Genomic DNA, 17,398 nt, shown 5'->3' on the forward strand with positions numbered 1-17,398 from the left:
GTGGACAAATGTTATCACAAAAAGCGGCGCTTACAGTAAAGAGAGAACCCAAAAATTGGTGTCGTTATTTCATTGGAACAAAGGAGCAAAGTATTTCCGCATCACAACAAACAAAGTCAACATATTCGACAGCCTACAGTGATGAAAAAAAAAAAAAAAAAAATGATTAAAACGCTCTTAGGGGAATGAAGCCCATTACGAAAGTTAACAACAGAAATTGGGGACATACGTAACATGGCAAAAGCGCCTGCGAACAAGGTCGTTACATTGCCGAGTCTATTTATTCTTTATTATACTCGTTATGCTGCTTAGTGCAACGTATTTAAGGACATATTTCCTCGAGGCAGAGGTCAAGTTAGAACTTTTCAAGGACTGCTAATGGTGTCGTCATAAGCAATTCAGAAAATGCCATCGTGAATATTTTTAAACAAAAATCAAAGTTAACAGAAACAACAATAATAATCTCAATTATTAAATAATGGAGCCCTAGAGCAGTAGCATTTTACTTATGCCAGATCCCAATTTTAGCGATGCCCTTGCAGCTTTAACATTGAAAAAGTATTATTTAAGAATGATTTTCAAAAGAGCAAACAAAGTGAAATTAAAGGTTTTTATACAATATGCTTTTATGTAAAATGAATATGGTAATTAAAGCAGTAAACGGAGAAAAATAATTTATCATAAAATTGAACGGGAATAATTTATTAAATAATTTTACTTGAGAATCATCTACAATTTTAATTAAAAAAGATAATAACTTGTACATCTGACAATGCAATTAAAATTGATAGAATTCGTTATTTAGATACTCCACTCGTTCATTATTCGTGATATAAGAGATCAATTAAATATCAGAAGTAACACGTCCCTCTGAAATAATCTGTTAACAATTCTTTTTTTCGTTTTGAAAAAGAATTGTGAATGTAATTAAATTTAAACAAACCACTGCTTCCTGGAGTTTCCTGCTGTTTGAAAAATGTTCAAAACCAAATTCATAGTCCGATTGCACATCTTGCAAGTCATCAACAGTTAGAAAGCAGTCTATTTTGTTTCCTCATTGCGCTAGCAATTCAAAGTTTAATGGTGCTTGAATACCAGGGTGCTTGGGCACAAAGCTCTAACTCTTGTGGAACACATTAAATTTCTAAATTATGCACAACAAATAACTTCAGCATGATATATAAATGTCCTAAAAACAATGAATACTAAAATGCAGATCACATATGAAAGTCTGAAGATTAACATAATCACTGAATAAGTGATAACTGCATAAAATGAAGGTTGTGCTAGTGGTTATTTGGTGATGGTATGTAAAATAAAAGATGGTACAAAAACAATCCAAGATGAAAACTACTATACATAAGCGAGATTTATATGAAGAAGGCAGTGAAGAAGCATCATTACCAACAACTCATTGTTGGCTAGACAGTTGGCTGACAAAGGGTTACTGCCTTTGAAGAAGGTAGTAACCCTTTGTCAGCCAACTGTCTAGCCAACAATGAGTTGTTGGTAATGATGTCCGGGCTTTAATTTGCCTTCCTTTTCATTAATTATATCCTCATCACATCAGAAAGATAGTGTGCATTTGCCATATTAAGAAAGGTGAGCTGCATTTCATGGGTCACCCTGTAGAGCCAAAATATTACAGGCAGAGAGTTACAGGAAAGTACATGAAATCAAGGACTGTCTCAGATTCATTACTACATGTTAGGAACATCCTGAATTTAAAAAGTTTGGGGATTTTTTAAACAAATGGCTACAAAAGCTTCTGAGTTATATATTGGAAAAGAACAAAAATATCTTGTTAAGATGGTGTAAAGGACTCTTGATTGTGTGATGGTTTGTCTAAAACAGTGTATCCCAACCAACATCCACAAGAAAAATTGCATTTCTGAAGTCTATATTATGAACTAAGGGATTCATGATAAAATCTTATTATGCAAGAATTTAATAAAATAAACTGATGTCATAAAAAAGGTCCATAAATTTGCAGTTAAAAGTTATTTGTACTTTCTGGAACCACGAAAACAGACATATTTTACCTTTAGTTGTATTTGAAAAATGAATTCTCATAATAAGCTGCTTCCAGAACAAAATAATTGTGATTTAATATCTAGGGGGGAAATGCATTTCAGGAAAAATTCAAATTATGCAGTCATTTAGCATTTCACATCATACATTACAAAGCACTGATGCACTGATTTAAAAGATGACGACTGTGTTATGTATGCTAATTAAAAAAACATTATGAGGATATGCAAGTTCAGTTTAATGATCTACTAGAACAAAACACCAAACACTGTAAGCTGATTCCATCTGAGGTAAATGTTGATTTTGAAACTCAGTTGCAATAAAAATTTACCAAATTGTATTCTGATGGAATGGATTTGAAGTCTATTAAAAAAAATGAAAGCATGATATATGGAAGAATAGTGATACTGCATATTATTACCTGCTTTTATGGGAGAATTAAATGTATGTCATTGTTTTTTCCACCACCTTTTTTTTTTGTAGAAGGTGGCTTAGAGCATTGTAACACAAGTGTTCACAAAAAAAAAAAAAAAAAAAAAAAAAAAAAAAAAAAAAAAGTCATACCTGACTTTATATATGTAAGATAAAAATATGAAAGCAAACTTCTAAATTTAATTGTCTATAATCTCTTTTATTTAATTTCTGGACTTCCTTTCTCTGTGTTAGAAATAGCGTCATAAGTCTAAATTGCATCATTCAAATTAATCATGAGATCTTTCATAACCCTTAATGCAGATGCCCAAACTGTAGCAATCACCAAACTGTAAACCAAAACTAAAAACTGAAACTTTTTAATCCCTCCCTTCTTTCTATCAACTGATACGTCACTTTTGCCTGTGCTTTCCCTCTTGGCCAGACGCCTGTCTGCAATCATGTGTGTGCTGCCATATTCTCTTCTATGGCAATAATATCAAAATTGTAAATGTTCTTTAATAGGCATGAGTAGAGTGCCAAGTAAACTGTGGCCACAAAATGGGAATTTAAATAAATAAAAGGAATTTAATCCGGCTCGACTGCTCCTTCTTCAAAAATGGATAGACACTCCAAGCATCAAGTATCTACCGCATCTGTATTTTTGCGCATTTACATCTCAGTGTTCTTGTATTTCATCGTCTCCAAAATTGTTCTGTTATTACATTCTTTGGCCAGTTCTAATTATGAAAAATTCTACACGAGTTTGTTAAGCTATGTTCACAGTGAATCATGGGAAAAGTGCTGTTTCACCGAAAATTTTGATGCAAGTTTGTACCGCATTCACGATCAAATCATTCATGTTGTGTCATAGAACCACAGTTTCATTACATATACAAATGCAAAAAAAAGATCTCTCAGAAAATCTGAGCTAGTTTTTAATGTGCTAATATCAAAACATCAGCCACAGGGATGTCATTAGTAGAACCAATTTATTTAATATCCTTAAAAAATAATTTTGTATATGCTGTTAGAAATAGTACATTACATTTCGCATACACAGTACAAAGCCCAGAATATGGACATCCAATACAGAATGATTTAAAATCTGGACCTCTGCACCATCAGCAATCCTTTTTTTTTGGGGGGGGGAGGTTGTTTCCCACATAGTGTCTTTGATATTTTTTTATTAAAAAAAAAAAAAAAAGAATCTGTGAAGTCCCAACTCTTAATTTCACTTTGGCACTAAATAAAATATCTTCATATAGAAGAAAAAAAAATCCCCCGACAGCAACATGGAGAATCATCATTATTTTTTCCTTTCATCATCCTATGACTATCAACACACAGCAGTCTGAGAAATGAATTACCCAGCAATATATGAACAATTTCAAAAATATATATATATTAGTAATTGAATACCAAAGAGTATGTTAAATTTTTTGTTGATATTATGCTTTGGGGGTGATTACAGCCTTCAGCTAACAGAATTGCAAAATTTTTCAAGGAGACCCAGTCTAGACCAGGAGAACAGAAATTTCTTTCCATAAGTAAAAAAACAGATTTTGTACATTATACTCACCGATTAAAAAATTACATTTTGTGCTGTTTGAATTGAGGATAATTGATTTTTCATTCAGATAACACCATTACCAGAGACACAACTGATGCAGCTACACCAGGCAGCAGAATTTAGGGGAGATTTAGAAAAGCACTGCGTAACAAAATTAAGGGATGGCAAAATCTTCAGTATTTAAAAAAGACACTGAGATGCAAAATGTTTTCAATTTAGAGAACTGCTTGGCAACAGAATTTAGGACATACAGCAACAACATTGGGCTGTAAAATGTCAAGTGCCAGCCTTTGATAAGCCATAAGTTTATGTGGGAATTTATTTATTCAGGACTCGGATAAGCTTTAAACAGGCAGAAATAGGTGTAAGTAGAATAAATAACTACATTAATTATAATTCAGATTTAACTTAGTCAGCATGTGACAGAAACAAGACAAAATTTAGCAGAACAATGTCTTCAGTCGTCAATGTCATGAAACGATGTTAGTAGTCCATGGTGGATGCTAGCTAAGCTTTATAATGATAGCCAAAAGTTTGAAAGCTTTTCAATATGACAAATAGAGAGGCTATTAAGAATAAAAACATTCAGTGTGAATATATTCTCCATTTTGGTTTCCAAAATGGGGAATATATTCACACTGAATGAATTCCCCAACCAAAACATTTTGGTTTGATGAAGGCTGGTTACAGAATAATGCAAAACTTCCTTCTTCATGAATATAAAAATAGAGCAAAAAACACATTGGAAGACGAATGATTTCTGAAATTAGGAATGGCCCAGTTGGCAGCAAAAGGTTTTCAGAGGTGCTCTGAGGTGCCTTTACTATGCTTGCTATAGAATTAATAGTACAAATCAGAGGTGCTTTAAAATACATAAATTACTTTAATACTTTTAATGCCTGCTACAGTAATAGCAGTTAATACATAAAAATATAACATATTTTCCACTCTTTAACTCTCATTAACAAAGCCATATGCTTCCAGGTCCATGAATCCCTAGAGGAAATTATAGCCAGATTATGTTGCAGGTAGATTTTCAGGATTTTGAGGAAGTTTTTACTATCTATGCTACTGTCTTCAGGTAAAACCTTGGGTTTGGAAGTCACTAGTGCAGATATGGATGAGCTACTAGAGTTTTCCTTAATATTAGCTAAAGAAAAAACTAAACAACTCCAGTAGCAGCAAGGAAAAAAAAAAAAAAAAAAGAAAGGTGACAATGAAGGAAGAGGAAGGATGAAAAAAAGAACTAATTCCTTGATCCACAAAATTTGTGTAAAATAAAGTAAGGTGCAAAATTTCAAGAAATTATATCCTGTTAAAAGCAGCATAAATATTTTCAATGATAGGCCATGTTTCATTTTAAAAACATATTAAAACACAGGCAGCAACAAATCACACTGGACAAATTTTGAATAAAATAAAGACCCAGAGAGTTGTGTAGTACTAAGAGATAAAACATAAGATTCCTCATCTAAATAATAATATTAGGGTGGATCCAGAGAGAAAAAAAAAGGGGAGGTTAAAAAACTATTTTTTAACAATATACAAAAAATACAAGAGGAACTAAGAAGCATACTTGTCTATCATTTTTCCACATAATCATCAAACCTATTTAGGCATTTATCTGAACACAGGACCAACTTGTTTCATCCGGCTTTGTATAAATCACGTCCCTGCCTTCTGAGCCAGTTCTTGCTGGCTGTTTTCACACCACTATCTAATGAGAACCTCACTCAAGATAAATGTTCCTCCAATTTCAGAAAAAGAAAATAATCATTGCATTCTAAACACCTGAGCTATGTGGTGACTCCAGACTTCCCACTTAAATTTTCGCAGCAATTCTCATGTTTTGCGAGCAGTATGGAGTAGGCATTATCATGCAGGTGGATGGCATCACTGAACATGCCAGGGTGCTCACATTGGATGACTTCATGTAATCTTGTTTAAGTGGCACAATAATGATTGGCAGTAACCGTATGGCCAAACTCTAGATACTCGATCAGGACAACGAATCACGGCTTGCAAAGTGAGAATCCTTTTCTAAACGGCTTGCCATTTTAATCAGTCTGACACATCTGCAAACTTATACTACCTACCTGCACAACTACGGGTAAAAAAACAAGTGCCATCTGCCTACATTCTGAGGATAGAGCACTCCTTCACGATAATTACTTTTCAAATGCTGATCCTTGTAACGTTTTTTTTTTTTTTGGATCCACCTAGGTACATCATTTTTTATTTCACCACTTTCCAATTATGCCATGTGGTCTTCTTTTAATGGTTACAGTACAATCATTTTACATGTTATATAATGTGTTTACCTTTTATGTCTTAGTTTTAATAATTTCTATTGGTTTCGTGTTAAGCACTTGAGCACAAAGTGCTTTTATGAAAGTTTAAATAAGCAATCCTCTCTGGTCCAGAAGTGGATCCATTTCACATTAATTCCCAAGGGGAAAATAGTTTCAGTTTATGAATATTTTTGATGACAAATGGCTCGATTTCATGAACTGAAGTTTCGTTGCATAAAAAAATCTCTGCGATGAAAGTTACCTAGAATAGGATAGTTACATTAGACAAAGCAAACTTGTTAACTGCCTAAACATTAATTTTAGTGAAGGTCCCTTTTTCCCAAATTTGGTTTGTACATAGGTTATACAAAGAGAGAAAATCACGAATAATCCATGGGGGGGGGGCCTATGAAGAAGCCTTAAAAATATACTAGTAAATTCTTTACAAATATGATAGACTTCTGATTTCAAAGCATTCAGATATAAGCCTATGCATTATGGAAAAAAAAAAAAAAAAAAAGATTTCTGAATTAAAGAGAAGACTTTGGAAAATTTCAAAGACAAACTTTAAACTGCATTAGATTAACTGGTCAATAATAATCAAAACTTTGGTAGTTTTGGGTTAACCCTTGGATTATCGCCAATTTCTTGTTTCATTCATGGTAACCTGAGTATTTTATGGTGCATATTTTGAAAACCTTATCATGACATGAATGGTTGTAATGATGATTGTGCTGATTTTGAATTGTTGGAAGAATATTTCTCATAAGTTATTTCTGTGTTGGATGGCGGTTAGAAGTACGTTGCTTATTTTGTGCTTTACACTGTAAAATTACTGCCTGTGATAAGATTAACCTGAAGTTTCTTTATGATTTGGAATGAATGGGAAAGAAAGCACTGACTGACTAGAGTGTAAATGAAGGTTTAATCAGTAATCAGTATAAATGTCCTATTTGTACAATGGAAATGTGTATGGTCGAACGTAAAAATCGTTCAGATAACTTTATCATGAGAAAGGTTCAAATATTCACTATATAAAGGGTTCCATTAGAAAGGGATCATGGCTTGAGTACAGAGAAAGGAAGTTTTGAAAAAAATGCCACTGACAGTCCGACACTACAAAGAATATTTTTTATTCTTACTTTTGTGAATTTAAGTGGTGATGGCAGTTTACAGATTCTAGTTCAGATAATTTTATGCAGTTTTTAGATGCTGTTAAGGAATTCTGTGTGGCCCACACCAAAGACACAGAAATTTCTCAATAAGGTAAGTCGATACTATTTCCTTTTGTACTCTGCAGATTAGATAACATTTATTTCTATTTTTATATTATTTCCTTTTTTTATTTTGATTTAAAATGCAGTTTATTGAAATTATAATTTTAATTATGTTTTAGATGCCATTTTACTTGGGAAAGTGTTGCACGTAAACAGGAATGGTGCCAATGTATTGTTGCATTTTTTTTTTCTTTTCTGACACCAGTTGTTACATTATTTTCTTCCTTCACTTCACGTTCGTACGGGGTTCGTAAATTTGGAGTGAATAACGACGACACTTCGAAACACACTTTATTTAGCCAATGCTAATCAGGACAGCTCTAATAACACTTTTTACAGTCGTCGGAGATCTATATACTATAAACACGTTGGAACAATCAGTGACACAGCCTTCACACTGTCAGGCAACAAAGGTGGAGACAGCTTCACTGCAAAGCACCCGAGTACAGCTTCCAACTCTGCTTGGTCGTTCTCGGAACTCCACATACTCTTGAGACTCTCCACGTGATGCTCTTGATGATACACAAGAGTATAGCTCTCGACTCAGCACAGTCTAAGACAAAACCCGATGATGCGCTAATTCACGATACACTAAAAGACTCTCTCGATGCACTCGACGACCAACTCGGCGCTAGACTTCGAGACACTCGCTCAATCAGCTTGCTAGATGAGGCACACTGACTGTGGACCAGTAGGGTTTATATAGCTTTCGGCCTGTGTTTGAGAACATTCTGGGATAAACCGGTAAGAATTCGTTCCAGAAGGTTCTCCAACCGCCCATGGTAATTTCCAATTTTGTCGCCAAATGAGCAATTTCTTGCCAAATATGGCAACCCTGCTCTCATTCCTATTTTATGGCAACCCTAAAACTGCTTTGCGGGGGAAGCCATCTTACAGCACCTGTACATTTCGTAACAATATTAAAAACTATTTGATCACCTTTTGGAAAACTTCTTTAGTCTTTTTTAAGGATTAATTGATTTTAAAATTTAAAGTTTTACACTAAATAACATCGTTTATTCCCATTTTTGTTTTACAAGAGTGGGAATTTACTTGGATTTCATTCAATTAATATGCAATATTTTTCTTTAACTAAAAAATAAAAATAAATTTTCATTGAAATATTTAAGTTTTTTTTCCCCCTTTAAAATGACATATTTTGTACAAGATTTTTAGCCTTCTGAGTGATTGCTTTCTGGCCGGGGGTTTTTTAGTTCGTCAATGGGGCCAGGGTAGCAGATCTGTACATCACTTAATATTTTGCGTCTCATAGTTTAGACTGGCATCTAATGGGAGTGATCGAAGTTCTTAATTACTTTTTGTGTGTTCTAATTAGTTTTTTTCAACTATGTTTTATGAATTCATCCACATCTTAATTCATTGGATTATCTGTTTAAAGGTAAACATTTTGATTTAAAATTTTTCATGGAAGTATTTTGTTTTCTCACTTTGATTTTCAATTCTTTTAATACAATAGAATTCTCTTTGTTTAAGATTATTCTAATTAGAATTTACTTTGTTTTTCCCTTGCTTCTTCTTTCTTGTACCATTTGCAATGAATCTGAAGTTTACTGGAGTTTTGTGAAATTTAGGTAAGAGTGTAGAGATTTTCAATTTATTTAAATAGTTGTTGGGACAAATTTTAAGTCTTCTAATGCAAAGCACTGAACTTTTTTAGAAGGATTTTATCATTGGTATTGATTTGCTGATAAGTGTTGGTACTGTGGAGTTCATGCATAATTAAATCATAGTAGAATTTTTTACAGATAAAACTGAAGTTATTGCTAGATTTGTCTATTTTAGTAATAATAAATTTATCACTCAGTTGTTGAATTTTAACTTCTAAAGCCTTTTTATTATGAATTTGTTTAAAGTTAGGCGAGTTGGTGATCCTTTGGACAAAATCTTTTAATAAAGCTTATTTCCATTCCAGAATAGTGGTCGGTAAGTTAGTATGGAAACTAACATATACAATGAAAGTATTCAAATCACATTACAGAATTGCTGCATGCTATATCTTTTGCTAATATGGAAGGTACGACAAAATTTAGTTCCAAGCTGTGTTACATTTTTTAATTCTTGATCCTGAAATATTCTTAAATCTCCTGTGATGATGTGTTGGTGAAAAGGATCCATAAAATTATTGTATTCTGGTATGTTGCACTCTCAGCTGTTTTGAGCTATAATTTCATGGCTGGTAATCATCATTCAGTGTTTTAATGAATTTGTAAGAAGGGCTGACTCTGAAGTGCTTAGATGACAAAAGATTTTGAGATTTGGTCATTAATTTTGATTTTATCATAGCATGGGTGTTTGAAATGAACAGTACAAAAAATGTTTTTGAGGAAAAAAATACTTTTTATGAACTTATAATTGCAGAAGATCAGGGACTAGATCTTTTACAATGTAGTATTCAGTGTAATTATCTTTAACAAAGTTGAGAATTTTCTATAATGTATCATTTTTGAAAGTGTGTAGCATATTTATTAGTTATTTGGTGAAGGACTTCTCATGAAAAAAATTTGGTAAACTTTTTAACTATACTGTCTACTTCTTTCGTGGTAAAATATCGTCTAACTCGTCCATCATTTTTGGTGCCTACTGTGGTGGCTACATTGCCCCTATGATAAATATGGCTTTGGGGTTACTATTGAAACAAATGGTACAATTTTCCAAGAATTTAGCAAATAATAAGATATTTTATTGTAACGTAAAATTTCATTTACAAATATAACCTAATATAAATTTAAAATGCTTCGTTATTATTACAAACACTTCATCTTGAGTGCATCAATTTTTAATCAGAAAATGCTTTTCTCAGGCAATCACGATCCTGACCTGTACGTAATACAAGATTGTGCAATTCTCCGATTTTTTTTTTTTTCCTTTTAATGAAACAAATCACAGTATACACTAGAACAACAGATAAAAAAGTTACTGGAGGATTTCACATAACAGCTATGCATTTCATTTTCTTCACAGTATCACATAATCCTTATTTAGTAATTAAAATTTGTAAAAGTACTTTTTCTTTGATATACTGATAATGTTTGCTGACTTATGAAATGCATCAACAGTTTGGTCACCTTTTTATTATATTTATTTACTTTGTTGCCAAGACTACTACAGATGACAAGTACATATTGGGAAAAGTGCAGAATCGCCCACTGCTTGGTGCGCTTATAAGAAGTGCACATACTCGGTATCCATGTACCCATCGACCTATTTTCACTTAAAAAAAATATCCCAGAATTGCACAAAAATGGCATTGTGCACTCCCTTGACTTTATCCATGTACACATTGATGTATTTTCACTTAAAAAGAGAAAAAATTGACAAAAATCCAATTCTTACTCTCATAAAAAGCGCCAAACAAATGTCCGACAATCAAATAAGTGGGCGATTCTGCCCTTTAGTCTACATATTTCCCTACAACGAACAGTTTTCCTTTCTATTAATTAATAATTTAATCAACTAAAGTAACATAATCTTCTAGCTTATTTCCATTAATGGAATTTATGCTTTGATTTTCAAAAGTTCCAGCTACATTTTTACTTCATGGAGAATTATGGCATTTTTTATCAGGATAGTTTATTATTATAGATCAATCAAAATAAGAGAACTATGAAATTTCTAAAAAGAATAAATTTTGTGTCATACAGAAATGAAATTTTCCATGATTAATCAGCATGTATTCTTCAACGTTTCTAAAATTCTTCTACTGCATTCAAAGAAGTTGATACTTGCTGACTATCTGTGCTCTTCATTTCAACATTTGGTACAACTGATATTCTTTTGGCATATTTTCGAATATACATGCATCAACAGCTAACTTACACAAGCACATACCATACATATTTGATTTAACAATCATTTCACTAATCAATGTCTCTAAGTGCATCTTTCCACCCTTCCTGTAAAAAAAGTCATAATGGGACTGTTTAGTGACTGATAACAAAGAAAGCAATGAATTTGTGGAAAATCTAATGGATGTGGAGGCAATGACAATAGACACTTGTTTTTTCCTCATAAAATGCTTTTTTTAATCAATAGAACAATATTTATGAGCCATAAAATAACCACAGAATGCTTTTTACCAATTTATGAGATTGTCAATGAGTTGGTGACTTTTCAGTGTTGTGCAGATACTCAGAAATTACCAGATGCTTTTACATTTTGGTGAATATGAGTCCCATTGATAAAAGTTTGGACAGGCCCGGATCAAATAGGTGCGGAGCCCGATTGGATTTTTTTTTTTTTTTTTTTTTTTTTTTTGCGGGGCCTTCTCTATATGTTTAATATTTAAATAAAATTCAAATTCAGTATATATATATATATATATCAAATGTCATGAATCATCAGACAGGTTAACTTCTACATAAATTAAAAAATAAAAATGTTCAAAACACAAAAACATTTATTGAATATAAATTTACATCACCTTATATGAATACATGAATTTACATATTTCTAAGTTTTTGTTCTGTAAATTCTTTGAAAATTTAATTTCCTTGCGTCTTCACTTTCAATCGAAATAATTGCTAAATTATTTAATCTATCCTAATTCATTGTCGATCTCGGATAGTTTTTTATTAATTTTAGCCAGGAAAATGATCTCTCTCCAGAAGCAACATTTAATGGAATTGTTAAGAATACTCGAACAGCAATAAACAAGTTTGGAAATGGTAACGGTAATTTATCCATTATCATCAAAAGAAATTTGCTTTAAGTTGATTTTTTTTGGGAGGGTTCATTTTGATGGCAACGCGGGGCCCGATTGCCCTTTATCCGGCCCTGAGGTTGGGGAAAGTGCAGAATCACCCACTGCTTGGCTCGTTTCTAAGAATTGCACATACTTGGTATCCATGTGCACATCTACCTATTTTCACTTAAAAAAAATCCCAGAATCACACAAAAATGGCATTGCGCACTCCCTTGACTTTATCCATGTACACATCGATGTATTTTCACTTAAAAAGTCAAAGAAAATTGACAAAAATCCAATTCTTTTCTTACTCTTGTAAAAAGCGACAAATAAGTCAGCGATTCTGCACTTCAGCTAAAAGTCTATTAAATTTAGTTAATGATAATTTTAATCATGCACCTCTCAATCAGAAAACCTTATAATATTTCTTACAACACCCTCCCCTTTTTTTTTTAATAAAAAAAAGAGCTTAAAAGAGGATATAAGTATTGTTTCTTTTAGTTCTTACTTTCGCTCTAGTGTAGAATTAGGTGCCCCTTCGATTAACGAATTTTTTTTTTTTTTTTACATTTTGGCAATGAAACCTTACTTCTGGTTACCATGATAGTTATAACTTTGTTTTAGCTTCCTGTTAAATGAAAATAGATCGATGTGTACATGGAAAAATTTATGGCAGTGCACAATGCCTAGTTTGTGCAATTCTAGGATGTTTTTTTAAGTGAAAACAGATCGATGTGTACATGGAAACAGAGTTCGTGCAATTCTTTGACTTCTCATTTTAGTTTTGAGTAGCAGCCATCTTGAAATTGTGCCTTCATGATGCCGATTTTGACGTTAAAAAAGAATCGCCAAGAAACAAGAAGCACCCAATTGTAAACTTTTAGCCTTACTTTTTACAATTACTGTTTCTTTAGTTTGTTCACAAAAAGAGATGACATTTTTCCGAATGGCAGAGAGAACAGCATTGGTATATACAGGATTGAAGCCAGGAGGGGTGAAAATAGCCATTTTGTAAATGTTCTGTTCTCCCAAAAAATTAGAGAAAGTGAGCATTGGAGCCCCTGAAAGAATGCTGTGGCATCAGATAGCCTTAATTGGGCCCCCTCTATCTCAACGTAATAGCCTACAGGGAGGGATGCCTTCATACAGAACTTTCTTAAGGAAATTGGATCATCTTCATGTTATACGCTGATATAACGATCGAAACATGCAAAGAGGACATCTGCAGGCTTCAAAAAGTGATAAAACTACTATTTATGATCTACATAAATTCAACATACTAAACTTTTAAATACTATTCCAGAGGGAAGTAAGGCTATCTTTAAGCATGTTGATGTCAATTCTGCCCAAAATAAAAACATCAAAAGCATTTATAGGGACTATATATCAAGAAAATTTCTAACAATCTAAGTGAGCTTTTATTAGTTGAATCATTAATATAAAATATATGTTTCTGAATATGATACTAACACCAGGGCCGATCCTAATGGGCGGTGAAATGATTATCAAACATAGTATATTTCTGTAAAAAAGAGCAGTCAATTCTAATTTGTATGTAGGCAGCGAACGGTCTACGACTGGTCCTGGGTAACACCAATATAAGAGTACACTGCATTTCTTTATTAAAAGAAAATGTTTTTAAGAATACTTTAGTACACTGATTAGTTCCAAAGAGTTTGAAATATAAGAAGCATAATTTCAGTTTAACCCCAGTGTGGCTTCGAAGGAAAAAGAGAACAACCAGTGCATTCTGAGAGAATAGTTCACATTTCACTTGCGTTTACATAGCAAATGCAGATAGGAAAATTATATATGGTTTAACAGAATTTATTAAATTCTACCTACAAATATCAATTTTTTCTTTATCTGAAATATTTTTTTATTAAATAATACAAAATAACACGCAACAAAATATATTTAAAGCGCTAATTACAGAATTGCGCATCTTATTCTAAATATTCTTTCGTCCATTCAAGAATATATCAAAATCGCCTCCCAGTTCTCTCCCTCATTTGATTCCGGAAAGCAAAACGGACTTAGCTGTCAACAAGGGCTATTAAAAAAAAAAAAAAATCACAGTTAAATATAGTACTTAAATTTTGACTTACATGTTTCGAAGCACTGGGTGGAGAACTTTTTGCATCGCGAACGCCATTCTCGATTGAAATTTTCTCGACATTATTTGCAGATGGAGATATATTTTCATAAGCAGGAGGTTCCTTATTCGGACGAGGAATAGGGGTTTTCATAAACAAAACATTGGGCTGTGTGCTTTTCACGACAATTTTTCTCTCTTTATACCATTTATCAGCTTCCTCATCAACAACAAGTAATTTAGTCTCGTTAGGAATAGATTTTATCCTTTCCACAACTTGTCTATGATTTTCATTTGCAATATTTACTCCATTAACTTCGATAATACGATCACCTTCTCTAAGACCAGCGTGTTGAGCAGGGCTATCATCATCCACTTTGCCAATGAACTGACCTGTTCGGCTCTTTTCAGCGTGCAAATTAAAGCCATAACCATCAAAATCCACCCATTTAATTAAATGGCACAATCTTGGAGCAGGAGCATCAGGTGGCAGCTCGGATGACATGATAACTCAATGAACTTTCTCTACAACGCAAACATTAAACACGAAGAGCTACAAGACGCTTACAAAAATACACCACACAGCGCGAACGTCAGCGTCACAAGTGAAACCTTCACTCTCGCAAACGATCGGGCAAGTTGTAAACACGCTCTTAGCGCATGCGCAATACGGGCTGCAGTATGACCTTTGCTATCAGCGAAGAAAAAGTCACGAAATGGAAATTAATTCTGTAGCAGACTAAATAATATAAAATTAACCATTATATCAGAGCCAGATTTAGACTTGATAAAGTCCTAAGCTATTTGAGTTTTGTATCTGTATCAATCTTGCTTTTTAAGCAAGAAGAAAGGAGATGAGGACTTTGGCGAACGCCGTTTCCTCCAATCCGTGAGGAGCTATTTGAGTTATGGGGCCGTTTATGAGTCCGTTATACTATATTTTAATACTATATTTATATAATATTTTAATTTTTTTTGGAGACCCTCAAGAAAGTAGAGGCCCTAAACTATAGCCTGTGTAGTTTACACGTAAATCCTGCACTGCAGGAGATCTTATAAGTTATAAATAAGTTAGAAGTTTTTATCCTATTAACCCAATTTCTAACTTTCCAAAAATTCAAATTCCATTTTAATCTTTTCATCAATATCGAGTCTTATTTTTCATTTGCATCGTAGGCTAAAATAATTACAGAGTGGTATTTATAAACACTCCAAAAGAAGAGCAAAACCTAATTCATGATTTAAAATCCCAAAAAGGCAAGCGGGTATGATAAAATTACTAATACTGCTCTCAAAAATTTACCCAAAAAAGCCATTATCCTTATTGTTATTATCCTTATTATTTTAATGCCTGTCTGCGCTGCAACTATATTCCAGATGTTTGGAAACATGCCATTATTATTGCAATAAAGAAACCTGACAAGGACAAAAACATTACAACAAATTATAGGCCCATCTCTTTACTTCTTGCTATTTCTAAGCTGTTTGAGAAGATTATGCGGATATTGTTCGGAGAACAGCCTTGGTTGCGCCAACTGGGCTCCTTTAAGGATATGGGCGACATTTCATTATGCCAACGGAAGTAAATATCTGTTGTGTCTAGCGGTGGGTTCAGTGAAATGCATGACACAACCAAAACAGACTAGTTCACGGCAAACATTTATTTCTAACTAACTCATAAGACAGCAGCGATGCGCTATTTACGCAGTTACATTACATTCTACTCTACTCTCGTTCACAGAGGTTCTCGGGTATAAGAGTACTGATACTCTCGAAATCAGATGCTACATCCCTCCCCACTTATTTAGAGATTTAATCTCTGAGGAGCTTTGCGGATGCGCGAAGATCGTCTAAGTCCTGGCTGAGGTTGCTGCAACTCTTTATCAGGATCCACTTTAAGGACTGGATCAGTTTTCCTTGGAATTGACGATGTTTCAAGTCCGGCTGAAGTTTGCACATCTTCACTTCTTTGTTCAATGTCCTTGTCCGGAGCCTGTGGCTTCACGTTTCCATCTGAAGTAGCAGCCATACGAGGTTCATAGATTATCGGTACAGACGGAACCTCGCTCCCTACCGATCTGATCTGATCGACGTGCCGGCGCAGTAAAGTTCCTTGAACGTCAATGGTATAATGCAGCGCTCCATCCTTATTTGTCACTCTGCCCATTTTCCATCGGGAATTTGCCGATCTATAATCCCGAATGGCAACCTTTTCTCCGATCTCAAAATTTCTGTCTTTGAAATCATAAGTATTCCTTCAGATGCGTTCTTCCACTCTTCGTTTAAGATTTGGAACAACTAAATCAATTCGAGTTCTAATTTCTCTTTTTAAGAATAACATTACTGGACTTAACAAGGTTGTCATGTTCGGTGCCTTTCTATAATTCATGAGGAATATGGCAAGTTTTTGCTTAATATTTTCTGGATAACCTTGCATTGCACGTAATGCTTGTTTAACGGTGTAAACGTACCGCTCTGCTTGCCCGTTACTTGCCGGTTTAAATGGAGCACACGTCTTGTGTTTAATTCCATTATTCCTTATAAAAGTTTCAAATTCCCCCGATGTGAACTGAGGACCATTGTCACTCACTACTACTAAAGGCAGTCCGTATCTTGCAAAACAGTCTCTCAAACATTCAACTGTCTGAAAGGAATTTGCTGACTTTAAGGTATACACTTCTAACCATTTAGAATGTGCGTCAACGATAATCAAGAACATACTTTCAAAAATAGGGCCTGCAAAATCTACGTGAATGCGTTTCCAAGGCGCACTTGGATATTCCCAGTGATGGACCCTTGCCCTTATTGGATCTGATTTGAACTTGATACAATCGACACAGTTCCTAGAAACTTTTTCAATATCATGATCAATTCCCTTCCAAAAGACGTAGGATCTGGCGATTGCCTTCATTTTAACAATTCCTAAATGTCCTTGGTGTAACTCTTCGAGAATTTTAACTCGGAGTTTGTTCGGAACTACTACCCTCTGACTACTCATTATACAGTCATCTTGTA

General features: G+C 33.7%; 1 protein-coding gene across 1 annotated transcript in view; it reads right to left on the minus strand.

Moving 5' to 3' along the window:
* LOC118203365 (Na(+)/H(+) exchange regulatory cofactor NHE-RF1) overlaps nt 1–15,004 on the minus strand; it is a 113,810-nt gene extending 98,806 nt beyond the window's left edge. Inside the window, exon 1 of the mRNA XM_085823878.1 lies at nt 14,397–15,004. Within this exon, the coding sequence (XP_085680004.1) occupies nt 14,397–14,888 (492 nt within the window). The 5' untranslated portion in view covers nt 14,889–15,004. The remainder of the gene's footprint in view (nt 1–14,396) is intronic.
* Between the last annotated feature and the right edge of the window lie 2,394 nt (nt 15,005–17,398).

Source organism: Stegodyphus dumicola, chromosome 9, assembly GCF_044657685.1.
Source record: "Stegodyphus dumicola isolate Sdum_Otavi_A_Nest chromosome 9, ASM4465768v1".
In the NCBI taxonomy this organism is placed as follows: Eukaryota; Metazoa; Arthropoda; class Arachnida; order Araneae; family Eresidae; genus Stegodyphus; species Stegodyphus dumicola.